The 26,575-nt window shown below is 45.4% G+C and overlaps 2 protein-coding genes across 7 annotated transcripts in view; one reads left to right on the forward strand and one right to left on the reverse strand.

The window, feature by feature from the left end:
* CENPP (centromere protein P) overlaps nt 1–26,575 on the forward strand; it is a 193,638-nt gene that overhangs the window by 110,503 nt on the left and 56,560 nt on the right. The window lies entirely within an intron of this gene.
* Nucleotides 9,229–26,575, reverse strand: part of ECM2 (extracellular matrix protein 2) — a 39,885-nt gene continuing 22,538 nt past the window's right edge. For all 3 annotated transcript variants that reach the window (XM_072599205.1, XM_072599204.1, XM_072599206.1), the window contains exons 7-10: nt 18,694–18,851; nt 11,367–11,506; nt 10,808–11,134; nt 9,229–10,467 (exon numbers count right to left, since the gene is read on the reverse strand). In XM_072599205.1, coding sequence (XP_072455306.1) covers nt 10,302–10,467; nt 10,808–11,134; nt 11,367–11,506; nt 18,694–18,851 — 791 coding nt within the window. In that variant the 3' untranslated portion in view covers nt 9,229–10,301. The remainder of the gene's footprint in view (nt 10,468–10,807; nt 11,135–11,366; nt 11,507–18,693; nt 18,852–26,575) is intronic.

Consider the following 26,575-nt stretch of genomic DNA (forward strand, 5'->3'; position numbering starts at 1 on the left):
TGAACTAACATTTCCTGAAGTAAAATAATTAATTGGTACAAATTAATAAATCCCTTCAGGTACAGATTACACTTTCCCTTCCCCTGCGGCCTGGCTCCTGTTGGGAGTCTTAACTGCCCCAAATCAGGCTCTTAGAAATGCCCCCCTCCAAACGTGGTCCCTTGGCTAGAAGTGTGCAGCAGGAAGTGGCCAGAAATCCAGAGGATCAGCACAGATGGCATGTCCACTCCTGGGCACATCCATCTGTTTCCGATGCATGAACTGGTGGCAGTGGGGAGCTGTCCACAGCTGAAGGCCATTTGTTCACAAGCCCAAATGGGCAAGCTTAGCCCCCAAAACTGTAGCTCAGAAGACTTTCCATGTGGATGCAGCACTGATTGTACCAGTTAGAAAACCTGCTTGTTTGGGGGCTCAGCCCTGGACCACAATGGCAAAGACCTCCATATTGCTGAAGCATAATTGTGGCTTGGCCTCCCAGCTTGACAGTGGTCTTTGTCTGCCTTACAAGGATTCACTCTGTTTCTTTTAATGGTGTTCCCTGTTCATGTCTGGTCCCCAACCCCTGGACCCTTTTTGCTGAAGAATGGTGGCTCTCTGCCTCTAGTCTGACCTAGACCCCAACCCTAAGTAGAGCCAGTAGAAGCAACAGATGTGGAATTACTGAATTCTAGTTAGAAAGGGTGGAACGTCAGCATTCCCTATGGAGAACTCCTCCCTCTCTCACTCTCAAAGAACTCATTCCCGTCGTCTCCTAAGGGGAAGCCTGTTCAGTGGGCCTCACCTCAGCAGCCAGCTTCTTACAGAATACTATCAGTGAGCAGTGCGGGGATAAAACTGACTGAGCCTGGATGAGACATTTGAAAGGAGAGAAGCAGCTGAGAAGCAGCTTGGTGTGTTGTCTGAGCTGACACGGTACTGAAGCAGTCCTGGGCCTCCTCTGCTGACACAATCAGCAATCTAGGGCACCCCATGAAAGGATGGGGAAAAGGTAGCAGAGTAGATAGAAGCTTGGACTTGGAAGACCTGGCTTCCAGTCCCATCTCTGCCCTACTACATTAGTGGTTTGGTCCTGGGTGGATCACTAAATGCTCTCTGTTCTCATTTTCTCATCTGTAAAATGGGTATAGTTCCCTCCTCTCGGGTTTACTGTAAGGTTCAATAAGACCCACACACAAAGCACTGTAGAAATATCATTGGTATTTTAGTTATCATGATGATGATCCAAGACGCACGCCATGGCCAAGGTAAAGGCCTTCAGGTCCCAGCTTCCCCAGAGGGAGGAGATTCATAGATCAAGGCAATTATCCTGTGGATTTAGTCATACAGCAGGTTTTTGGAGTGAAATTATTCAGATAATGACCTCAATGCCACAGGATTAAACCCTAAAAATGAAATTACTTTGGAATCATTTGGGGCAAGAATGTTTGGCAGTGTATCTATGAATAAGTTCATTCATAGAATAAAGCGGCGATCCATGTTTAATTGGATCAATCTTTTAAAAGTGGGTTAATTTCTTCACTCTAGAACAGAAAACCTGGAGGCCATGGACCCCTTACTGGACAGATTTTGAGGGGCCATGAAAATGGATGAAAAAAAATGACATCTTTATTTTCATCAACCTTGTTAGGAAACTTAGCATTTCCTTCCATTATTTAAAACTCTGATTCTGAGAAAGGGTCCCTATCCCTGGCTTCAGCAAGCTGACTATTTCAAGGTCCATGGCACAAAATAGGCCACAAGATCCTGCTGTAGAAAGCTACCTCACTGGTGGTCTCTTCTGGGTCTGCAGTACTTATCAGGGAAACAGATGCTGGCCTGGTGAGTTGGATGGTGCATTTCTGTACCAGCCCAAATCTCCAAAGTCAGCTAGAGAACCAAGGGGAGAATTTAGGCCTCTGCCAGCCCCCTACCAGTCCAGGTCCCTTCAAGTGCTCTTAGTGCACTCACTTTTCTTGACTTCTTGAATAGCTTTTAGGTTTTTTTCCTACATCCCTATCATTTCCTGATATCCTCCCCCCATAGAAACCTCCCTTGTTGGGAAGAGGAAAAATGCCAAGCCACTGGTCCCCAGAGCCAAGCTTATTCTTTCCATGGGGGTGAATTCCTAGGGTTTCCCAGTATTTCACATAAGGTCGTTCCATATGGGGCTCTCTCTGCACTTCTTGCTTCTGTGAGAAGCCAGTCAGAGGAGGCCTCCCAAGTTCTGCTGACATCTGCAGGCTTATCCTTTCTTCAGGGGCCTTCATCTTACCATTCTGTGTCTGGGCACACCCCCGAGGAGGCAACCCCCTGTGCTTCCATTCCTTACTGTCTTCAAAGTGCTGCTGGGATTCTTTTGTTTTCCCCAGTAAGACCTTGCATTTTGTGTCTGACCTCCTTGGGATAGATTTCATTTCAGTCACCATTTAGTAAGCACCTACCCTGCACCACCACCTTGGTAAGAGCTGGACACACATGCACATGCACACATGCACACATGCAGGCACATACTCAATTATACACGCACACATGCACGCAAGCATGTACTCGAGCACACATGCACACACACTCACGCGTGCACACATACACACACATGTACGTACTTGAGACTCCCCCTCAAGGTGCTCTTAGTCTAATGAGGTAAAAACAAGACAGGAGGAAGCTGGGGGGTGGGGGTGGAGAGGAAAGGGGCTACTCTGGAACATGGAGCGGGGAGGGGGAAAGTGGGGGACAGATCTGGAGAAGCCAGTCAGAGAAGTCCTGGAGTTGTACAACCAGGAGAGAAGCAGGAAATTCTCTCCTTCAATAGAAATTTGTTCCTGGGCCCCCTCCAGTCGGAGGGACCAAAGGGAGGGCCAGGGCTGAGAGGAGAGAGAGGTCAGAAGCCCCAGACTTATGCAGCTAGGAGAGAAAACTGAGCTCTCTTTAAATGGGGGCTTGGGGTTCATGCCCCCCTAATCAGTCAGTCAGCATTTCTTAAACACCTACTGTGTGCTTAGCTGGGGCAGAGGGTAGTGATGGGGTGGAGGGCCAAGGCTAAGGAAATCTAGGATGCTGCCACGATCCCAGGCATGAGTCTCCTGGGGCTCAGCAGAAGGCTCAGTCTGGTACATGGGACCAAAGGGTATCAGCAACTTAGTCATGTTTCCTGCCTAATTGTTTTTGGAAGACTGGACCGGTTCAGAGCCTCAGCACCAGATACTAATTAGTGTGTCTGTCTTCCCACATGAACTGTTTGCAGTTCTCTCCTTTTTGCCCATTTTCTGGATGTGCCATGAAACCTTGGTTGTTCCCTCAGAGATTTCTCTTCCTCGGAATTTGTGGCGCTTTTCTCATAGAGCTCTTCTGAAGACTGCTTCTTGGTGTTCTCGTCGTTGGGAGAGTAACACCTGGGCCCCCTTCCACGCGGCTTCCCGGCATGCTCAGATCTCAGAAGCGTTAGGCCGTTCTCCCTCCAGAATACTCCCCAGCTCCATACTCCTTTTTCTGCCCACTCAGCCCCACTGCCATCATTTCAGTAAACTCCCAGCCTCTGGCCGCTAGGCCAGTGCCGAATGGAGCTCTGGGCTCTAACACAACCTCCTACAAGTCTTCCCTCTCGGGACTGTCTATAGCTTGTTTCTACCCATTTGTTTGCATGTTATCCCTCTCACTAGACTGTCTTTAGATCCCCAGCACTTCCTACATGTAGGAGGGGCTGAATGGACCATTATTGACCAAGAGGCCTGTGACCAGAAATCCTTTGGTCCCTGTATGGTTGGAGGGAGGGGTCACTAAACCATGGATCATGGTTGGTTTCCACTGCAGAGGATGCCTGCTGCATGGGTGGGTCTTCTGCCTTTGGGTGGGGCATGGAGTTGAGCAGACTCGCCCAGACCCTGAAGGCAGGGACAGGTTAGGACCCGCTTTCATCCTTCCAGGCTGTGCTCCTTTGGTGAAATCCCTGATGGTAGAGGAAACCCCCCCCCTCCTCTGGTGCAAGAGATGTTAAAGAGTAGCAGAGCTCAGGAGTATGGATACCTTGTGACTGTCTTACAAAGCCTCCCTTCCTATTGGAAATTTTTTTCCAGTCGTTGAGAACTAATGAAGAATTTTGATTCCAGTACTGAACTACATTCTTAATTCAGTGAGACCCAGAATTAGATAAAACACCTTTTCAGACCCACCCCTGTATGTAAATATGGTAGCCCTGAGCAGGGGGCGGGCTCCCCAGGAGGCTCCCAACCTCCCACTCACTCCCTGCAGCAGAGACAAGGCTGGTTCACTCAGTGCCACGTGACGAGTATCATGTTCATTTGTTTGACCACAGAATTTCTGTTGCTTAGAAACAGAGCATGCCATTGCAATGTCGTGATGGTGGATATAGTGCACACCGATGTTCAGCTTCAGCCACAGTCTGGTCTTCCACATTCCTTCTACACGAGCTCTTCTCTAAGGAGCTCAAGGCTTGGTCTCAGGACGGTGCTTCCAAGGATAAGCATCCGGCGCCTTGTTCTTGCAGCTTTTCCTAAGGACAGTAGCAATTTAGCTCTTTTGCCAAGCTAGAAATAGGAGTTTTCCTTTAAAAATTTTTTTTTGAAGATTACAGGTTATTTGAGACAAAAAAAAAATTTATTCCAGTTATGCCTTTGTAATTTGTTTCAACCTGTTGAATTAAGTGCTGCATTAAAGATGTGTTAAGATCTGCTTGGGATACAGTGAGACATAAAGAATCGAGCTTGTCTGGACTTGCCTTCACACTGTTCGCAAGATTTTTTCAGATTTACTGGGAAAATGCTCATACGTGATATTCCTATATTGTCCTAGCGCTCACATTCTTGTTGGTTAATTGATTGCTTAAGAGGCAGTCTCTTCCTAGAGACTGGAAAACCATCACTGGAATTAGGTTTCTTTGTTCTAAATACCCTGTAATCTTTTTATTTTTTAAAGGAAAACTCATATTTCTAACTCAGCAAAAAGAGCTAAATCACTACCCTCCTTGTGAAAAGCTGCAGAAAGATTAAAAGGCTGGACTTGGGAGCCACAAACCAATGGATTTGGATCCTCTCCACAGCTCCTTGGGGGCTGTGTTACCTTGGACAGGTCACCTGCATCTCAGGCTTGAGGCTGTTATGAGATAATGTGGGTGAGGCCTCTTAGAGACCTTTGACACATATGAAAACCAGTGATTACTACTTCCAGGGTTTCCACTCCCTGTCCATTCAGAAGGAGGCATAGCCAAGGAGAATCAATCCCCACTGGGCATGTTTGGCTCATCCCCCTCTGAATCAAGCCTCAGGAACCCTGGCTGGTCACTGGACTGCTCAGACTCCTCAAGTCTTGGGCATTGTTTATTTTTGCAGTGTTGTTACTTAAGCCTAAGGTACACTCCTCATCCTGCCTACTCCCTCATGTGGTAGTTTGTGCAAGTCTTATCATAGTTCTCTGAAATGACACCCTCTCATCATTTCTTAGTGCCCTCGAGTATATCACCATCTTCCTGGATCTATTCCTGTGCCATCACTTGGTGAGCCATTCCCCACCGATGGGTATCCTCTTAGTTTCCAGTTCTTTGCCACCATAAAACATGTGTATGTATATGTATGTATGTAGTATGTATATATATATGTGTGTGTGTGTACATGTACATATATGTATGTGTAATACATATATACACATATATAGCATACAGGACATTTTCTTCCTTTTTAAAAAAAAAACTCTTTGTAGTCATGGCACATAAGGGTCAAGGGGTGTGCCCAGTTCAGGAAGCTGGGGCAGAGCTGTACCTTGTTCTCCAGAGTGGCTTTAGTGAGCCTGCGTTTCCCTAGGCAGCTCCAAGGTTCATCATTTTCATCTGCCAACTTTGCCAATCTCCGGGGCATGAGCTGGAGCCTCAGAATTGCTTTAATTCGAGCTGTTTTCTCAGTTTGCTGTAGTTTTCATTTCTTCCTTTGAAAACTGTCTGCTCATGCATTCACTGTTTATTAATTAGACCAAGTTTCCTTCTACATTTGAATCAGTTCCTTATATGTCTTGGAAATGAGGCGTTTCTCCGTGAAGTGCTGCGAAGAGTGTTTCCTAGTTAACTGTTTCTTTTCTAATCTTTAGCTCCTTTGCATGTGTTAATGCCAAACTTTTTACTTTCATGTTATTAAAATTTTATTTCTTTTGTAATGCTCTCTATCCATGGTTTTGTCAGCGTGACCTATTCTTAATGGAGCTATGCTCCTGCTTGGTCATCACAATTCCCTGTTTTAGATTTTCCCTCATATCTATCCCTTCAATGATCCATTCTTAGTGTTTTCCAGCAGTTGACATCAAGCTCACCTGACTGGAGTTCACAGACTCTGACCTTGACCTTTTTTAGAAAAACGAGGTGTTTGCCACTTTCCCATCATGTCATCCCATTCTCCCGTTCCCAGTCCTTCAAGCATCAGTGGGTTGGCCCACTGCTGTCAGCATCACTGACTTGATTCATGAGTCAGCACCATCCCCTTCCACACCTTGGGCATCTCTCCCTTTTAACCATCCCCTTCTGTCATTTGCAGCGCACAGTAAGGCTCAAGCTTCTTCCCCTTCTTTCTGTTACTGTCATCTTCCATACACGTGGTCCTCCAGGCCCTGGTTCAAGCCTCCTTTTCTCTAACATTGCTGAAAAATCAGTGTCAGGGCTTTGTATTTTTACAGGCCCATCCACCACCTTTGTCTTCATCGCTTATTTCCATCTTATCCATGTTTGGTTTTGGTTTTTTAATCTATGTTGGTTGGTGAGTTCTCGGAGCATCTATACAGGTCTCTTTGGACAGATCTTGTATTCCCTCCTCAGAATTTCATTCTCAAGCATGAATGCTTGAGCTCCTTCCCCGACCCACTTCCCCTGTAGGAAGTGAATTTCATTCCTTGTCACCTTACTTTCCATTCCTGTTAAAAGCCTTTGAAATCTTCTTTCCCACAATCCTAGTGCATGCCAGACTCGGCTCAGATTTCCTTTCCTTCTCTAGTAAGAGGACAGTCAGTGTCCCACCCCAGTAAACAGTGCTTCCCTGTTAGTGGCGATCAGATCCAGACTGGCCTTTCCCCTCGTGGGTTCCTTCTCCTTTTGGAAGATGTTTGTTATTAAAATGAGCCAGCAGTCTGCTTTTGACCGAGACAGAGTTCCACAGAATCGCTGAATAATTGATGTTCCCCTTCACTCCTCTGTCCTGCCTCAGTGTCCCACTTAGGATTCCCAACCATTCCTCTGCTGCCTCTTTCTGTACAAATGGTCTGAAGTATGCTTCAATGACAAATGTAATGTGGGACATGAAGTGTACCATAGGCCACCTTGACAGAAGGAAGAAGCAGATGAGTGATTGGGATGCCCCCCAGACAGACGTGTTTGTGACAGCAGTGATTTACCCAGAAACCCGCTGTAGCCCTCTCACCTTTCAGAGCCCAGCGTGCCAAGGGAAGAGTCCTGGCCCCAGGGGAAATGGTGCGGATGGCTGTGGAGGCTGGCTTCTAATTGACCTGTTCCCCTTGCTCACCACCATGGTTCTCTGCTCTCGTTTCCCAAGTTCCTGGAATGAATATCTTTCTGCCCTCTTTGTAGGCAGTCCACACCCCCCACCTCTAAATCCTACTGATTGCTTTTAAATAAGGTCTCTCTACCCATGGCTGTATTACAGTCATGGCTTCTTTCCCCAAGTCACAGTAATACCTATGAAGTTAGATTTGCTTTTTTGCAGTAAAAGTCTATGACTTCTGGCTTGCTGCCTGAGCCTTGGGTGTTTGTTCATAGACGTTTGAGAACAGGGTTCTTTGTCCCCCTTTGGCTTTTGTCACCTGTGAACTTCTAAATATCTCTACTTCTACTTGTCTTCCTTGATTGTAGCTGATCTCTGTGGTGAGTAGCTGGCTTCTCCCTCCCTGATCCTTTCTTAGTTTAAAACCCTTTGATTAGACTAAACAACCGGCCAATCCGTTCTCAGCAGCCTTCATTAAGTAGGTTTCATCCATGACCAGGAATCTATCCTCTTATTTTTACCTGTGGCCCAGAAATCCAAATCCATCCTCGGACATGCAGACTAATTTTTCTCTTTGCTCTCTCTGGTGTTCACTGGGTGTCAGTCAGTTACACAGACTGTGCTTCTGGGACCGTTCTTCACAATCTTGGGCAGTATTTGGGAGGGAGGAGGATGCTTTCCTGGCTGAACAAGTGGGGAGCTCTCCCTTGAGTGAAGTACATCCCTCGAAGATGGCAGGGTTTATAGGTCATTATAAGTAACCTTGGAGTGGGAGAGGGGATCAGGGATCTCTGCCCGAGGCCAGAGGTCAGCCGTTGCTTTAAAAACTTGGGGCATCCTCCCAGGAGGAGGAGGATTGTTGGGAAAGCCCTCTGGACTTGGAGTCAGAGGGCAGGGGTTCAAATTAGCCGAATGACCTAGGTAAAGTCACTTAACCAGTTGGGACCTCAAGCTCCTCATCTGCTAGAATGAGGGAGCTAGCATAAGATGCTCTAAGGTCCATTTCAGTCCTACAGTCCTGGGATTGATTGATCCTCACCAAAGGGACACAGTGAAGAGAACTCTGACTCCAGAGTCAGAAGGCCTGGGTTCCAGTCCTGCCTCTGTCACTTCCCCCTGTGACCTTGGGCTGGGGTTTGGTGTCAGATGGAAAGACTTTGCCCTCTTCCTCTCTTCTGGGGCAGAATGAGAAGCAAGGGCCGCCAGCACCTCTCCAGTTGAGGGAAGTCGCTGGCCTGGACTGGACTGTTTGTCAGGAAGGGAGAAACTGGAGACATTTGGGAAGGAATCTTTCTCCTTGGAGAAGGCCTTTCTTCAGTCTTTCAGGAAAATGCAGCATTTTTATTTCTGGGCACAGCTGACAGGTGTCAGCATGCAGGGAAGGAAGCTGGGCTGACTCCAGCCCCTCCTTGGGTGGAGGTCACAAGTCAAGGAAGTAAGAAGTCTTCCAACACTCACTTAGACCCTTTTTGTTGCCAGTCTTCCCATGGCACCTACCTGTGGAGAAGAGTGGGCAACATGTCCCTTTTAGCAGAGGAGATCCCTGAAGGAGGGGAGATGAGGAAGGGGCTCCAGGGGATTTCCCAAGGTTATGATGGTTGGACTCAGGGGCAAAATCAAATCTAGGACCCAGGACTCCTGCCTCCTCATCTGGAGCTCTTGGCCCCCCAGCATCATGCCTCATGATGCCTTCAGACATGAGCAGAGTTAAAGCAAATGCCAGGTTTGGTGAATCAGTTTACGCAATGACTCAGAAAAGCCAGAAAGTGAATAAATGATATAATTAAGGTCTCACATAAAAGGATGCCCTTGGTAATGGGGAGAAAAGGGAGTGATCATGTTCCACAGGGAGAAAGTGTCCATGTCAGAGCCCTGGAGGGAAAGTCCAGGAGGACCAGTCTAGTCCAAAATAAGCCAGCCTATTTCTATTTCTTAGACTTGTCCTTGAGGAGGGACTGCTGAGCCACTTGAGATTCTGCGGTGTTGTTTTGGCAGGGACCCAGGTCACATGACCAGCCATGAAGTCTTAGAGTTCACTTGGGTTAGGTGTAGCCACCACGTGTGGATGGCAAAGTGATGTCACCTGTTAGATGAGAATGGTACCCGTGCTCTGGCAGAGCCTGGACACTAAGCTGTGGTGCTCCTCCGGGCTTTGGAGAAGCCAGCATCAGTGCTCTTATCAGCATAGAGGACCCCCACCATGGCAGATCCATCGTTCCCTGAAGCCCTGGAACAAGCATCCTTAATCGGGATTTGAACCTGGACCTTACCGACTCCTCCAGCTCCAGCCCAGCCTTTTGCCTTTCACTCGGTCTTTAGGTGTCACATTCCAAAGCATCTTCTCCAGCGCCAGTATTGGCTGAGCTAGAAATTGATTTGTTTTGATTCTTTCTAGACCCAGGGCTTAATCAGTGTGAGGTACTCCTGGAGCAGGGCATCCCTCACCCAGGGCACGTTAGCAGCTCATCAGTAATTCAGGGCCTTAGAATGTGACACAGGACCTGGTCCCATAATTGGGAGACAAATGGAGGGCTGTCCTTCTGTCCTTTAGGCCTCACTGATCCTACAGCTGTAACTGGGACAAGTAAGGGTCTGCTGATCTCCAGACTTATCACTGCACATTAGTGATAAGGAAGCATTAGTGAGCAGGATGGGGGCAGGGCTGGGTCTCTCTTAGCTCCTGCTGCCCAGGGATCACAGGATATGGGGGTTTATGCTATCCTTTCCCTGGTTTGGAGGCAGGATCTTCTGCTGTCTTTGGGGGCATCCTAGGAGCCATGTGCCGCTTCTGGACCAAGAGATGTGCAGACCGAACACAAGGCAGGGCCCCACGACCTATTTGACCTTTTGTGGCCCCAGGATGATGCTTGCATGGGATTGAATGCATGGAAATACATAAGAAGAAATGACTCTTGGGCTGATATAGTTGTTTTCAAGATGCAGATGCTCCAGAGGGGAATCTCTGTTCTCAGCTCCACAGATGCGCTCCTGGCGAAGGCGCCTAAGGAAATAGGTTTGGGATGGAGGTGACAGGTTAGAAGACAAGTGGCAGAGCTGACCCTCTCACCCCACTCTCAGGCGTGAATTAGCACGCTAAAAGACATGGTTCCAGGGTCCCAGAACCACTCCACCTCAGTCTCCTCATCTCTACAATGGGGCTGTTATACTCTGGTCCTCCCCACTCCAGACACCTAGAGTTGGCCCCCTAGCTGGCTTAGTAGTTGAGCCCTTCAGGGATCTATTGGCTTGAGATTGTGACACTTAGAAAGAGAAGAGCTGTTCTGTTTGCTGACTTCAGCGTTAGCCAGCCCAGCCAACAAAAGAACAAAGGAGGAAGGTACCGTATTTTGTTGTTGTTAAGTCTCAGAAGGCGCAGCGAGGTCATGCGTGATATCCCACATGGTATGGATTTTAATTCATTGTAATCCAGAAATATCTCTCTCAGAGAGTGATATGCCCCATGGAATGACACTGGGTGGATGCCGCCATCGTTCAGCTGGTTAAATGAGAGGTATAAGTATTCCAGTCCAGGCTTCATGTGACCAAACACATATCCGGGAATTCTCTCAATCTGATTCCCAACCAGCACCAGGTGCAGCAAGGACTTGGGCAGGTAGGAGGGCACGTGGTAGAGCTTGTTGTAAGAGAGATCGATGGATTCCAGGTTTCTGGAACAAGAGAAAAAGAACCACATCGATCCATACTTGGTTTTCTTGGCTCTTCTCTTCCCTCCCTGGGGTCAAAGTTCATCCCTCCCCTCGTCCCGTTGACCCCAGCCCTTGCCCTTCCAACTTGTTCTTTAGTCCTTCCTCCTCCTGCCCCCTCCACTTTGTGTGCAGAGTATTTACCCCATGCTCCACCAGCTGGTAAGAGGATAAGCGGATGTCAGGTAATACTCACTCATGATGGATCCACGCCAAAGGGTCAATCCTGTTCTCTTCAATTTGATTATGGTGTAATATAATGACGTTGATGTTTCTGGTGTGGTTAAAAGAGGTTTCTTTGATTTCTTCAATTTGGTTATTTTCCAGATATAACTCCTATAATTAACAAAGAAGACAACTGGAAAAATACTGCATTTTCTTCATTTCCTTTGTGTCAATTACCATTTCATACTGGTCAGGAGAAGAGCCCATTTCCTGACTGATACCCAAGAGAAACCGAGCTTGAGGCTTGAACTGAACCAGTGTCACTTAGACTTGCTTGTGTTCATTTAATTTTTCATAACCAAACAGATTACATGACTCTTGGGAGTTTATATCTTTGAGTCTACTCGATGTCTGGGCAAAAGTTAGCCCCCTGTGTGAACTGCCTTAAGATTTAATTCATTGGACAAAAGAGAATATTTCTGCCCATTATGAAATTTCTAATAATATCCTTCTATCCTTTGGTTACAATGCTTAGTGGCAAGATAGAGTTCAGGTGGATTCGGAGATGGAGCGTTCTGTCAGTTCTAAGATCATTATCTCTCCCCCTTGGCTTCATTCCATAAACAACACTGAGTCAAGAGTGGGAGAGCTCCGCCTGATTCAGTTTGATGTTTGCTTCTACTAACCTGAAGAGCCAAGAGGCCGTGTGAGGCCGTGTGCCCAGGAGAGAGATGGCGGCCTGAGAGAGGGAGGGACTGGAAGTCTAAAAGCCTGGCATCCATGTACACAATCCTAGCTGCGGGATGTGAGCAACTCATTAAGAATTTTATCAACCACAGGTTAATTATCGGTGGAGATCAGTGGAAAGAATTGTGCCGATAAAATTGCAGCTCTGGATCAAAATGTTAAAACATATTATTTTAAGTAATAAAATAATAAAAACTGTTTTAAGCACCTCACTTTTAATGTCATTACAAAGCATTGGCCAATACATTTCAGAGATGAAATAATAATTTCACAACTAAATTCTGTCATTCTTTTCCCAGGGATTCTTAATTTGGGAGCAGGCACTAATGTTGGCAATCACTTTTTTCATTCCTTTTAAAAAAAATTTGTTATAAATTTCATAACCAACAAATGTTTATGAAATGAAAATGTTTAGTTGAACATTTTATTAACATTAATTTCTGTGAAACTTTATTAATATTAATTTCATGTGGAACTATAAATTTGTATCATTTATAATCAATAAGAGTTTATTATGCTTAAGTTTTAAATAAGGTTTAAGTAAAATTTTTCAAAAAAGCTTAAAACCACACTAGACTGTGGAAATACCTTGCATTTCTTTGTATTCTGAACAGCTGTTATTTCTGAAGACAACAGTGTTTCATTACATTCCCATACCTCTGTCCACCTGGATATCATGGGGGTCTTTTCCCCCAGTTTTCATTACTAAGAATTATGCTCTCAGGAATATTTTTGTGCAGAAGCATTGGTTCCTCCTGTCAGTACCATTGAGGTGTATCCCTGTCCTCCCCAGAGAGCCCCAAAATTATCTGCTGGGAACTTCTTTAGCTCTTTTTGAATTGTTCCCTGGAAAGTACTGGGAGAATTTAATTTGATCTTTCCTTTCCCGTTTCTTCCAACTGGAGTCCCATGGTAGTTCACAATTATTTCTCTGCATATTAAAGAGTCCAAACACTTCCTTTAATGGTAATTGGTCATTTGATTTGAGAACGGCCTGTTTGGATCTAGTGGGATGGGTCTCATTCTTCTCTATACGTTCATCCGTAAAAACCTCACGTCACACGTCAGTCAGAAATGTTTCTAGGGATATTTGTTTCTCTGCTGAGGAGTCGAGATCCATGGCTTTCTGCTCTACAAGAGCTCTTCATTGTCATCAGATCCAATATATTTTCTCTCGTTAAATCCACTTCTTTGGTCTCCTCTAAGTTTTTAGTGTGTTGAATAAGCATTTTCTGTGTCTCTTAGCTGCCATACATCTGTTGGTCTGTTTTGCTGTCATGACTTACTAATTTTCAGAATGTTTAGATGATAAAGCATTTTGTGCTTAACAATCTGTTGGGAATTTATTGTTGATTTTATTTGTCTGTCTATCTGCACGTCCCACATGACTATATTCTAATGTGAGCTGTAACCGTTCCCATTTTTGTCCACACAGCTAGCCAGTGTTCCTAAGATGGTTATTGTTTCATATGAACATGATCACTTCATCCATTTCTATCAAATATCCCACTGATGTTTAGGCCAATGGGATTTAATGTGGCTGAATCAGTCTGCTAGTTATATAAACCATCAGCCCAATAATTTCTTTGACTCAAAATGGTTTTGTAGTGACCTTAGGCAGATCCAGTTTGTGTCTTGAGAAGCTGATGCACAAACCGTGCTGCCTCTCCTTGTCCTTTCCCAGATCCCCTCCGTGTTTCTCTCCATTAGAATGTAAACCTGATGGTCTGGCCCTCAGTATATTGCCTGATAGTAAATGTTTCACAAATGACTTCTCTGTTTTTATCTGTTTCATCTAGCTAGTCTGTAAATGTTATTATAAATGCCATTTCTCTTTCCATTCTTCTCTTTTGTTTTGTGTCAGTTATCTATAGAAATATTATTGCTTTTTGTGGGTATGATGTGTTCTAGTACTTAGCTGAAGGCAGTCATTATGTCCATTAACTTAAAAAAATATTCTGTTGGTTTTTTCTGAAGAAACCATCATATCATCTGGAAATAGAATTACTTTGCTGACTTTTTGTCTGTCTTCAATAGATACCATTTCTGAAATGAGGTTGAAAAGTATTTCTGAACCCTGTTCTTAGTGGGAAAGCCACTAATGGTTCCCCATTTCACATAATGCTAGTTTATTATTTCAAATACATATTTTTTATCATACATTAGAGCAAAATTCTCCTATTCAAATACATGGTCATTAAAAAATATTGATGGTTTTGTGTCATCAAAGAAATGTTCTGAACCTTCTGACAGAATCATATTCACGTAAAAGTTGTCTTGGGGATATGATTTATTGTCTCTTAGAGCTTTGTGTGTGTTCCTGGTAGAGGCCTGTGGGGACGCATTGAGGCACACTTGTGAATGTGTTGATGGCAGTGCTCAGAAAGAGCCCATGGTGAATTGTCAGATTTGTACCATAATCAGGACCCTGCCCCATTTTTGCTTTCTAAGTTTGGGGATCAGAGCCCTTGGGGCTCCCCAGAAGAAGGAGGGAGAAGGCACTTGTTTCTTTACATATTTGGAGAACCTGTTTGTGTACTTTTAGGGATTGTGTGTTCTGGGAATGTTGGACCCAGTTTTTTGCCTTCTATTGTGTCCCTAGGCTTGGTACAGGGCTGGGTACAGAGTGAACATTTAATCAGCACCACTTGTTGGCTGAGTGATTGCCAGAGTTTACTTGTGAATCTATTTGGTGCTCTCATACAGGGTGGCTCATCAGTGGCCTGCTCTCTGTCATACAGCTACCCACCTGGCATTCCTAAATTAAGTCCTCATTGTGCTTGGACCCAGCTCAGGGAGCTCCCACAGAGGCCTCTCGTCTTTGGGATGCAGGAACAAGTCTTCAGGTGACTTTATGGCCCTTCACTGTTTCTCAGAAGGGAAAGAAATGAGATCAGAAAAGCTCCAGGCACCTACTTTGGCCAACGATCCCATCTCATTGGTGGAGGGAGGCTTCCTTCATGGCCCCTTCAGCTTCATAGTGAGCCTTCTTCAAGGATGCCCATATCAGGGCACAGATGGCCCCCAAACCACCTCCTCCGGGCTCTAGCATCCTACTGCCAGAAAGTGAAGAATAATTAATCCTGGAGAAGACAGTGCGGGGGGGGGGGGGGGGGGAAGCATCTCTTCATATTAAAGACAAGAAGTTCATTTGGTCCCCTTCTGTTGGCTTCTGTTTAAGAGGATTTTCTAAACATCCAACATGTGTGTGTTTGCTAACTTGCTCGCCCAATTTCTTTTTCTAAGATGGGGTTATTTAGGATTCTATTTCCTGTTCTGTTCATCTGGATAATTTATATTTTCATAAACAGTCATCTATTTCGCTCAGATTGTCATTTATCGGCATAGAATTGAGCAAAATATTTCCTAATGATTGCTTTAATTTCTTCATTGGTGGTGATTTCACCCTTTTCATTTTTGATGCTGAATATTTGGTTTCCTTTCTTTTTTTAAATCAAATTAACCAATGATTTATCTATCTTATTGTTTTTTTCACAAAACCAGCCCATAGATTTGTTTATTAGCTCAGTGGTATGTGGTTTTTTTTTAACTTTCAATCTTATTAATTTCACCTTTGATTTTCAGGATTTCCAATATGGGGCTCAACTGGTGATTTTTAATTTGTTCTTTCTTCTAGTTTTTTTAGTTGCATGTCCAATTCATTGATCTGTTCTTTTTCTATTTTGTTGAGGTAAGAATTCAGAGAAACAAAATTTCCCCTATGACTGCATCCCATAAATTTTGGTATGTTGTTTTATTGCTGTCTTTTTCTTTAATGAAATTATTGATGTTTCTGTGACTTGTTCATTGATTCACTTATTCTTTAGGATTAGATTATTTCATTCCCATTTAATTTTTAATCTGTCTTTCCATTGCCCTTTGTTGAATGTAATTTTTATTACTTTATGATCCAAAAAGAATACATTTAATATTTCTGCCTTTCTGCATTTGATTTTGAGGTTTTATGCCTTAATACATGGTCAGTTTTTGTGTAGGTGCCATTTGCTGCTGAGAAAAAGGAACATTCCTTTCTGTTCCCATTCAGTTTTCTCCAAAGGTCTGCCATATCTAATTTTTCTAATATTCTATTTACCTCCTTAGTTTTCTTGTTTGTTTTTTGGTTATCAAGTTAAGAGGGGACAATTGAGGTCCCCCCCAGTATAGTTTTGCTGTCTATTTCTTCCTATAACTCCCTTAACTTCTCCTTTAAGAATTTGGATGCTATATCTCTTGGTGCATATATGTTTAGTATTGATACTGCCTCATTGTTTGTGGTACCTTTTAGTAAGAGGTAGTTTCCTTCCTTATCTCTTTTAATTAGATTTATTTTTGCTTTTACTTTGTCTGAGATCAGGATTGCTACCCTTGTTTTTTTTTTACTTCAGCTGAAGCATAATAGATTTTTCTGCAGCTCCTTAACTTTACTCTGCATGTGTGTCTCTGCTTCAAGTGTGTTCTTGTAAACAATCTATTGTAGAATTCTGGTTCTACTCCCATTTTATGGGAGAGTTCATCCCATTCACATTCACAGTTATGATTACCAACTGTATATTTCCCTCCATCCTATTTTTTCTTCCTTTTTATTCTCTCTCCTTTCACCTGTTCCCTCCTCATCATTATTTTGCTTCTATCATCTCTCTGATCTGCCCTCCCTTCTGTCAGCCCCCCCATACTTAATTTCATCCCATCCTACTTCCCTGTTGTGTGAGATAAATTTCTATATTCAACTGAATATGTCCATTATTCCCTCTTTGAGTCAACACTGATGAGAGTAAGGTTCAAGCGATGTCCATTACCAACCCTCCCATCTTCTCCTCCACTGTAATACGTCTTTTGCATCTCTTCATATGAAATACTTTATTCCATTGTAACTCTCCCTTCTTTCTGTACCCTGGTGTATTCCTCTTTCTTATCCCTTAATTATTTTTTGTCATTCCCTCAAATTCACCGTATGTCAGTACCCTCTGTGTAGATTCCTTTTAGTTGTACTATGAATAGTGTTAAGAATTATAAATATTATCTTCCCATGTAAACAGCTGATCTTTATTGAAACCCTTGTGTTTTCTTTTCCTTTTTTACCCATTTATGCTTTCTCTTGGGATTTGATGTTGGAGATCAGATTTTTGGTTTAATTCTGGTGTTCTCCTTATGAAAGCTTTTTTCCCTTGATGTATTATGCTTAATTTGGTTAAGTAGATAATTCTTGGTTGTAGTTCTAGCTCCTTTGCCTTCTGGAATATCATGTTCCATGATCTCTGATCTTTTCATGTTGCACCTGCTAAGTCCTGCGTCATCCTGATTGTGACGCTCTGATATTTGAATTGTTTCTTTCTGGCCACTTGCAGTATTTTTTTCTTTGACCTGATAGTTCTGAAATTTAGTTATAATGTTCCTTGGAGTTTTTATTTTGGAATCTCTTTCCTGATGTGATCAATACATTCATCCAAAGCCTACTTTGGCCCTCTGTTTCCAGGATGTCAGTGCAGTTTTCCTTGAGGATTTGTTGAAAGATGCTGTCCAGGTCCTCCTTCTAATTATGGCTTTCAGGTAATCCAATTATTCTGACGTTGTCTCTCCTGAATCTGTTTTCCAGGTCAGTTGTTTTTCCCATGAGGTATTTTACATTTTCTTCTTTTTTCTCACTCTTTTGAATTTGATTGATTCTTGATGTCTCATAGAGTCATTAGCTTCCACTTGCCCAATTCTAACTTTTAAGGATTAGTTTTCTTCAATTAGCTTTTGTACTTTCTTTTCTTTTTGGCTAATTGTGCTTTTTAAGGAGCTGTTTTCTTCAGTGGATTTTTGTATCTCCTTTTCCATTTGGCTGCTTTTTCCAAGTTGTTGACTCTGTTTTTCATAATTCACTTGCCTTACTCATTTCTTTTCCCAATTTTTCTTCCACCTCTCTTATATGATTTTTAAACTTCTTTTTGAGCTCTTGTATGAGTTCTTTCTGAGCTGGAGACCACTTCCTATTTTTCTTCAGGGTTTTGCCCATAGGTGTTTCAGGCCTCAGACACTTAGTAGCTATGAGACCCTGGTCAAGTTACTTGACTGCTTCTTGCCTCAGTTCCTTCATCTGAAGCACTCTGTCAGCCTTGAAGCTCTATATAAATGTTGGTACAGAATGACTGCTAAGTGTCTGAGGTCTGACTCATGCACCTTTGCTACCTCTAGAGAGAAAGGTGGTAGACAGCCTGGGAGGGGCTTTCAGTGTTAGGCCAAGTATTTTGTATTTTATCCTGGAGGTGTTAGGAAGCCTTCGAAGCTTCTAGGATGGAGGGATGACCCTGACTGGAGGTGAGAGGGAGCCATTCCCACCAGACTGTTGGAAGAGCTGGAGGCCATTGTAATCCTCCTGGGGAGAGGCCCTTCAGAGCAGTCATAACATAGTCGTAGGAGACGCCACTGTGGATGCCAATGGACAAGGGTCCTTGGGAAGGCAGGGCTTGGGAAGGCATAAGCAGTCCATGGTGGGCCCGGTGCTCTGCAGCATCAGGGGAACTGTCACTGACCCTACCTATACCTGACACACTGGCAGAAGCGTGCTTGGCAGGAGCACCCCGGGGCTCATGGAGCACTAACCTGTCTACATCCAGCATGGGACTTACCTCGATGGAAGCTGGCAGGCCCTGGGGGATGATTCGGAACTGATTTTTTCCCAGGCGCAAGTAAGCCAAACTCTTGAGAGAAGCAAAGGCCAAAGGGCTGACGTTCGACTCACTCAGCTGATTTCCTTCAAGTTCCAGGGCAATCAGCTGCTGCATTCCTAGGGAGCATATGGTTCAAGCTGTTAGCGGGTACAGAGTGACCTCAGCCCACAGCAAGGTTTTGGAGCAGTGTCCTTCTAGGCTGGTTCACCTCCCCTGCCCAACCCACAGGACTGTGCACTGGAAGGGATGCAGACAGTCATGCCTCCACCCCCCCCAAAGGCTCCCGGGAGAGGTCTTCCTTGGGAAGTGTGGGAATGACCCAGTAAGTGGGAGGAGGATTGGCCTCAGCTGCTGCCTAGTTCCACACCTGAAAGATGTCCCTACCTAACCAGCAATCAGCCAGCCCTTGTCAAAGCCCCTGCTTCTGATCACCAAAGAAGGGACACAAGGCCTGGCCTCAGCCATGGCCCCTGCAGTCCCTCTCCTCAGCTCTGCTCACTCTGTTCATAGCCACAGCTGAGCCAGCCTCTCTGTAGAAGGGGGGAAGTGGGGGATAAAACCTCCTTATTCCTGGAAGCTCGGCCTCTCTGATGCAGCCCCACATTGCCCAGGTTTTCTTGTCTGCCCATCCTTTACTATCTGCTGTTGGACTTGTGGTTCACTCAGACCCCCAGATCCTCATCAGACAGCCGCTATCTAATCATACCTTTGCCATCTTGCTCTCGTGCAGCTTCTCTTCTTGTTCCACAGTGTTTATTGTCATCATTCAGTTGTGTCCAACTCTTCATGACCCCACGTGGGGTTTTCTTGGCCACATCCTTCTCCAGCTTATTTTACAGATGAGGAAACTGAGACAAACAAGGTGAAATGACTTGCCCAGGGTCACATAGCTAGTACGTATTGGAGGCTTGATTGGAGTATGTGTTGGAGGCACTCTAAGACTTTATTATCTGTACTCCTGAATTTTGTCTTACTCAACCTGGTGCCACTACCTGTCATCTTCCAGTGGGCTCACTGTTCTTCTGCATTCGGTGCCATGGAGCCAGAGGACCAGGGTTAACATGGCGCCTAGATGACCATCAGCAAGTCACTAAGTGCCTTCCCTAAAGAATACGGTAGTCAGACCAGAGGACGAGAGCCAGTTCAGCTTGACACAGTGGCCTCTGATGTGAGGGAAAAGCCTTTCTTCACACCTTTGGTCCAAAGGTCAGGAAACACAGCCCAGCAGATGTGATGGAGACTGTGGAGAGGCAGAGGCCAGACTCAGTATCCTCTTGGGAGGAGATCCATCTTCTCTAGTGGAAATCCCCAAGGATCTTTACTTGGCTTGTTGGTGTTGAACGTTCACCCTCATCAGCGATAGCATGCCTACCAAACTTGGATGTGACCCAATACTTCAAGGAATAGCTGGCAGACTGGACGACAGAGTCAGGTTCCAAAATCTGGATGGGCCTCAAGCCTTGACCTGTACCCACTAAGATAGCACCTACTAGGGACAGATGCAGAGTTGTGCTTTGGGGTTTAAAAATAGCCAGGTTATAAGTTTAACATGGCAGAGACACACCTAGGCAGCAAAAGAGTTAGGCCTCCTATTGGACCTCCATCAGAGACCAAAATAGTCAGTGCCCTCTTAGCATGCAGCAGGAGAGTGTGGGGAGGTGCTAATACCCCTGTCCTCTGCCCTGAGCAGACCACCCTCAGGATGGGCAGCGCACTTTAGGAAGGACATCCGTGTCTCCCATACAGGCCTACCTGGGATTGTGTGAAAGAACTTGGAACAGAAAGGCCCAGGGGAGGGAAGGATCTGTTAGCTGTGCTCCAGGATTTGAATGACTGTCAGATCTGGACTCCTGAGGGAGTAGCTAGAGAGCAGCACCTTTAGGCCAGAAGTAGCCCAGCTGCCTCAGAATCCTCAAGTGGAGCCTGGGGGACCACTGGCTGGGAGTGGCAAAGAAGAGATTCTTTTCTGATGTGGACTGGATTAGGTCACCCCAGAGAAGGGCCCTTCAAATGGAAATACTCTGATTCAGCTTTCCAAATGAGTTTTTGGATTGAAGCCTGGGAGGGGGAGCTGAGAGCTGCCATTAGTCAGATGGTCAGCAAGTGACTACTTTCATTAGGTACTTTCTCCTCCTCCTCCATCTTGCCCCTCCCTAGTTCTCCTGGAGCCAGAGACTCCCCCCCTTGGCTCCATCTCCCAGCTTTGGGCATCTTCCCTTACGCCTGAAATGCTCTCCCTTCTCCATTCCCACTGCTGACTCCCTGGTTTCCTCCAAGTCCCAGCAGAAGCCTTCTCTGACCCTCTTAATTCTAAGGTCTGGCCTTTGTCGATTCTCTCCCCCTTAAGTTTCCTGTGGCTTCCCTCTGGACTGTAAGGTCTTTGAGGGCAGGGACTGTCTGTATCCCCGGCACATGGGAAACAGCAGTGGGAATAAAGAAGGAAGAGCGTTTCAGGTGTAAGGGATACTAGAGAAGATGCCCAGAGCTGGAAGGCTCGGGAGCACAGAAAAGCTGCCTGCTGAGAGCTGAGACACTGTAGCCACAGGCTGTGCAAAGGACAGAGTTTGGGACTGAGGCAATAGGAGGCAGAGATGGAAGACTCATTGTGGCCTGTCCTGAGTGAGGGTCTGGATAAGGGGCTGGGGCCTCCAGGAGTGAGGAAGGCTGGACCGCACAGTGGCCCAGGCCTGCCCAGGTCAGATTCAGTGTCCCATCCTGGCAGTGGCAGATGTGTGTAGTGAGAGCCAGGCTGGGTTTCTTTAGGACAAGAAGGTGCCCTTCTAGAGGGGCCTAGTCTGAGGAGAATCTCTGACCTTCCATTAAAAGCCACCTTCTCAAAGTCTGTCCCAGCACATGAGGAATTCTCTAAGTCCTGGCCCATGCTCCAGGCATCAGGGGCAGTCCCAGCACCTGGCCCTTGAAGAGTAAGGATGGTTCAGGCGACCAGTCATTGTCATGTCAGTGGTCGCCAGGGTCACAATGGCTGGTGAACTCGTCCAAGTCTCTGGAGCCTACCCCCTCCCTCCCTGGCCTCCATCCCCAATTCTCCAAGCAGCCTTTTTGGATCTACAATTGAGTTCTCAGCTTTCCTTTCCACAAATACTGTCTTTCAGCTATGTCTCATTTATTCAGGGGGCTTAAATGAACATTGTGAGAGAGTGGGAGAGTGGTCACAGTCTTGTTAAAGTTTGCAATTACCTGAAGAACCTGAACGGGAAGGCTTCATCTTACCTGGAATCTTTTTAGCAGAAGGAAGACAACCAGCAGTGTTTGTTGAAGTGGGCCTTCCGTCTGCCAGAGTCCGTCTGGAAAGTCAGCATTTCCAGAATGGTGCCAGCTCCAGATTTGGCGGCTCTCCTTATACTGCTCTCATTTTACCAGAAGTCATCTGTTCCTCGGATTCCCTTGAAGTCTGGGGTTGTGGGAGAGAGCCCATTAGCCCATCACTTAAAAGACTGGTTTCTTCTCATTCTATGTGATTAGGATTCACCAGTGCCATTGTATTCTTCAGGCACTTTGCCAGCCACATGGAGAGGGTAAGAAGTAGACGCTACAGCTTCACCCTCAATGCTACTCTCTGAGGAGATATCTGCAAACAAAGGAACCCCAGGTTCTCCTGGGCTCATATTGGGAGTCACTTTCTGCAGAACAGCCAAAAATCTGAAAGTGGGCAAAGGGCAAATTCTAACATCATTTTCCTTTTGAGAAACTGTGTAGAAAGTGATTGTCTTCACCAAAACTCTGCTCTTTCAGAAAGTTTGGCTCTGCCCATGAGAAGAAAGTGAATATCTGTTTGGATGGGCAACTTGGTAATCCAGGACATGACCGAGAATCATGAAGGGGCCACAGAGGTCTTGGGGCCCAGCACGAGTCGCATCATCCTGGCTCCAAAGCTCATGCATTGTTCTGACAGCAGTATCAGGCTCTCGCCAGAGGTCTGTGCCCCCGTTGTTTCCATGGTTCTAAGTTCTCAGGTCAGGGGCTATTTTCTGTGTGGTCTTGGTGTCCTTGTGCCCAGTACCATGCCTCACACACACAGTAGGCCCTTCACTAATGTCTCTTGGTTAGTTTGGAAGTTTGGGGGTCCTGTTTCCATCGCATAGCAAATGAAAGCACCCAATGGGGAGTGGCTTGCAGAGATGATAGGGTCTCGCCATCCGTAGCCAGTGATACCGAACAGCTCCAAGTTCTCTTGGGTGTTGCCTTTGACCCTTTCCTCATGGTTACCTCTCTCTAGTTAGCAATCAAGTCCTAGGATTAGCCTGAGCTCAGGCCTTCCCCCACTCCCCTCTGTCCCTACACTGACCTCCCCATTAACACCTCTTTACCATCCACTTGCACTAGGGCATTAGCTGCCGCTCAGATACTCCTGTGTCCATGTTTTTCCTGCTCTGATCTATTTTTCATACTGAAGTAATCTTCCTTAGGCTAAAACCTAGTCACATCACTCTTTGGCTTCACAATCTCCCAAGGTCCCCTGTTACCTCTCTAGCTCCTTTCCCTATGATTTAAGGCCTCCCATAGACCCAAACCACCTTCCATCCACACAAACTTTACTCCAACAAATCTGGTATCTGCCCACTAGACATCCTTGTCAGTTCCACCTTTGTGAGGTAATAAGCAATCTAACTGTTCAGAAAAAAAAGATGCTAGGCTGGGAAAGTCTTTTCGGAGACTTGGCCCTTGAAGGATGGTCTCAGTTTGCTCAGGCAGATTAGCAGAGTTGGAGCAAAGGAGGGCAGTCGAGATGAGAGGACGCTATAAAGCAGAGCACAGTGGATGTCTGGGGGGCAGTGAGTGTGACCTGGCTGATCCCAAGGGTTTGTCCAAGAAGAGTTTCTCCAAAGAGGGTTGGAAGGTGCCATGATATTCCTCTGAGGGTCTGGAGCTTTGTGCAAGAGCCAGGGATTGTTTGTAACAAGTGAGTGACTTAACTGTCTCTAGCAGGGGATCAGAAACCCCAGACCAAAGTCCTGGGAAGGGGCTGAGAGTAGAATTCTAGCTTTGATCATGGTGCATATGGAGAAATGGCCATTGACTTCATCCGAGCAATGGAGCTCACCCAGGGAGAGGGTGTGCAAGAAGAGAAGCAGACCAAGGACAGAGCCTCAGGGGATGCCCACATTTCATGGAGGAGAGGAAGAGCAGGGGCCAGCAGAAAAGGGCCCTCAGGAACTGAGCCCGTGAGGCGGCCCTGCCCCGACCCAGGCAGCTGAACCTGATCTCACACTGAATAGCAGCCCTGCCCCTGCCGAAGCCCCGAGGCTGGGAGCAGCATTTGATTCTCAGACCCCAAGCGCGGGCTGGGAGGATCCGGAGGCGAGGTGGGTGTGAGGAGAATATTCAGAGCTCAAGTCACTGGCTGGGAAAATGCCCAGAAAAGGGAAAAAAACCAAGACTATTGAGGGTTACTTTCTTGGTGAACAGGTTTCTCCTCCCTCCCTCCTGATGAGGAAGAGCGGTGCTCACCATCAGGGGAAGACACGGAAGTCAGTGCTTCTACATCCCAGCCCACTCAATGGGATCAGACCTGGGAAAAGCTCAAAAAGAGCTCAGAAAATTTTGAAAATTATGTTAGAGAGGTGGAGGAAAAACTGGGAAGAGCAATAGAAGACTTGCAAGCAAAGTATGAACAACAGATCAGCTCCCTGCTAAAGGAGACCCAAAAAAATGCAGAAGAAAATAACACCCTGAAAAATAGGCTAACTCAATTGGCAAAGGAGGTTCAAGAAGCCAAGGAGGAGAAGAATGCTTTCAAAAGCAGAATTAGCCAAATGGAAAAGGAGATTCAAAAGCTCACTTAAGAAAATAATTCTTTCAAAATTGGAATGGAACAGATGGAGGCTAATGACTTTATGAGAAACCAAGAAATCACAAAACAAAATGAAAAGAATGAAAAAATGGAAGATGATGTGAAATATCTCATTGGAAAAACAACTGACCTGGAGAATAGATCCAGGAGAGACAATTTAAAAATTATGGGCCTACCTGAAAGCCAGGATCAAAAAAAGAGCCTAGACATCATCTTTCATGAAATTATCAAGGAAAACTGCCCTGAGATTCTAGAACCAGAGGGCAAAATAAGTATTCAAGGAATCCACAGATCACCGCCTGAAAGAGATCCAAAAAGAGAAACTCCTAGGAACATTGTGGCCAAATTCCAGAGTTCCCTGATCAAGGAGAAAATATTGCAAGCAGCTAGAAAGAAACAATTCAAGTATTGTGGAAATACAATCAGGATAACACAAGATCTAGCAGCTTCCACATTAAGGGATCAAAGGGCGTGGAATAGGATATTCCAGAAGTCAAAGGAACTAGGACTAAAACCAAGAATTATCTACCCAGCAAAACTGAATATAATACTTCAGGGGAAAAATTGGTCTTTCAATGAAATAGAGGACTTTCAAGCATTCTTGTTGAAAAGACCAGAGCTGAAAAGAAAATTTGACTTTCAAACACAAGAATGAAGAGAACCATGAAAAAGTAAATAGCAAAGAGAAGTCATAAGGGACTTTGCAAAAGTTGAACTGTTTACATTCCTACATGGAAAGACAATATTTGTAACTCTTGAAACTATTCAGCATCTGGGTACAGGGTGGGATAACACACACACACATGCACACGCACACGCACACACACATAGAGACAGAGTGCACAGAGTGAACTGAAGAGGAGGGGATCATATCTTAAAAAAAAAATGAAATCAAGCAGTGAGAGAGAAATATATTGGGAGGAGAAAGGGAGAAATGGAATGGGGCAAATTATCTCTCATAAAAGAGGCAAGCAAAAGACTTTTTAGTGAAGGGAAAAAGAGGGGAGGTGAGAGAAAAACATGAAGTTTACTCTCATCACATCCCACTAAAGGAAGGAATAAAATGCACAGTCATTTTGGTATGAAAACCTATCTTACAATACAGGAAAGTGGGGGATAAGGGGATAAGCAGGGTGGGGGGGATGTTGGAAGGGAGGGCACGGGAAGGAGGGAGCAATTTGAGGTCAACACTCATGGGGAGGGACAGGATCAAAAGAGAGAACAGAAGTAAGGGGGGACAGGATAGGATGGAGGAAAATATAATTAGTTCTTACACAACACTACTATTATGGAAGTCATTTGCAAAACTACACAGATCTGGCCTATATTGAATTGCTTGCCTTCCAAAGGGAAGGGGTAGGGAGGGAGGGAGGGCAGATTGGCAGACAGGGGCAATTAGAACGCTCGGTGTTTTGGGATGGGGGGAGGGGACAAAAGGGGAGAAAATGTGGAACCCAAAATTTTGTGAAAATGAATGTTAAAAGTTAAATAAATTAATAAAAAAAAAAAAAAGAAAAAGGCCCTCAGAATAGACAGAAAGATGTGTGCCATGACAGAACCCAGGGAGCGAGAGTATCAGAGAGGGGGTACCTGGCATCCTGTGCTGCCTTGAGAGTGTAAAGGGACCCTTGCACATGGGAATCTGATGCCCATTAGTCACCTTGGAGAGAGGCAGCCTCATCATGGCTGTGATGCCAAATTGCAGAGGACACAGGATGAGAATGTACACTGGATTGGATGCCAGTTTGTCTGGGCAGTTCCATGAAGGCATGTGCACCCAAGTTAGAGGGCCTCTGGAGCCCTGGGCATGTTCATAGGCTGAGAAAAAGTTGCCATCCAAGCAAGAGTGACCTGAGATGCTTAAGAGGAGGAAGACGGATGAGGACCAGAGTCTGGCCCTAGAAATAAGGAAAGTGTCATGGGTACAACGTGGTTTGTGCCAGCGGTAACTTTGAGGATTCCCCCTGACCTGTCACACTAGATGGAAACAGGAGAGGAGCAGTGGGGAATGGGTCAATGAGTTTGGAC

The sequence above is a fragment of the Notamacropus eugenii genome, chromosome 3, assembly GCF_028372415.1.
Source record: "Notamacropus eugenii isolate mMacEug1 chromosome 3, mMacEug1.pri_v2, whole genome shotgun sequence".
In the NCBI taxonomy this organism is placed as follows: Eukaryota; Metazoa; Chordata; class Mammalia; order Diprotodontia; family Macropodidae; genus Notamacropus; species Notamacropus eugenii.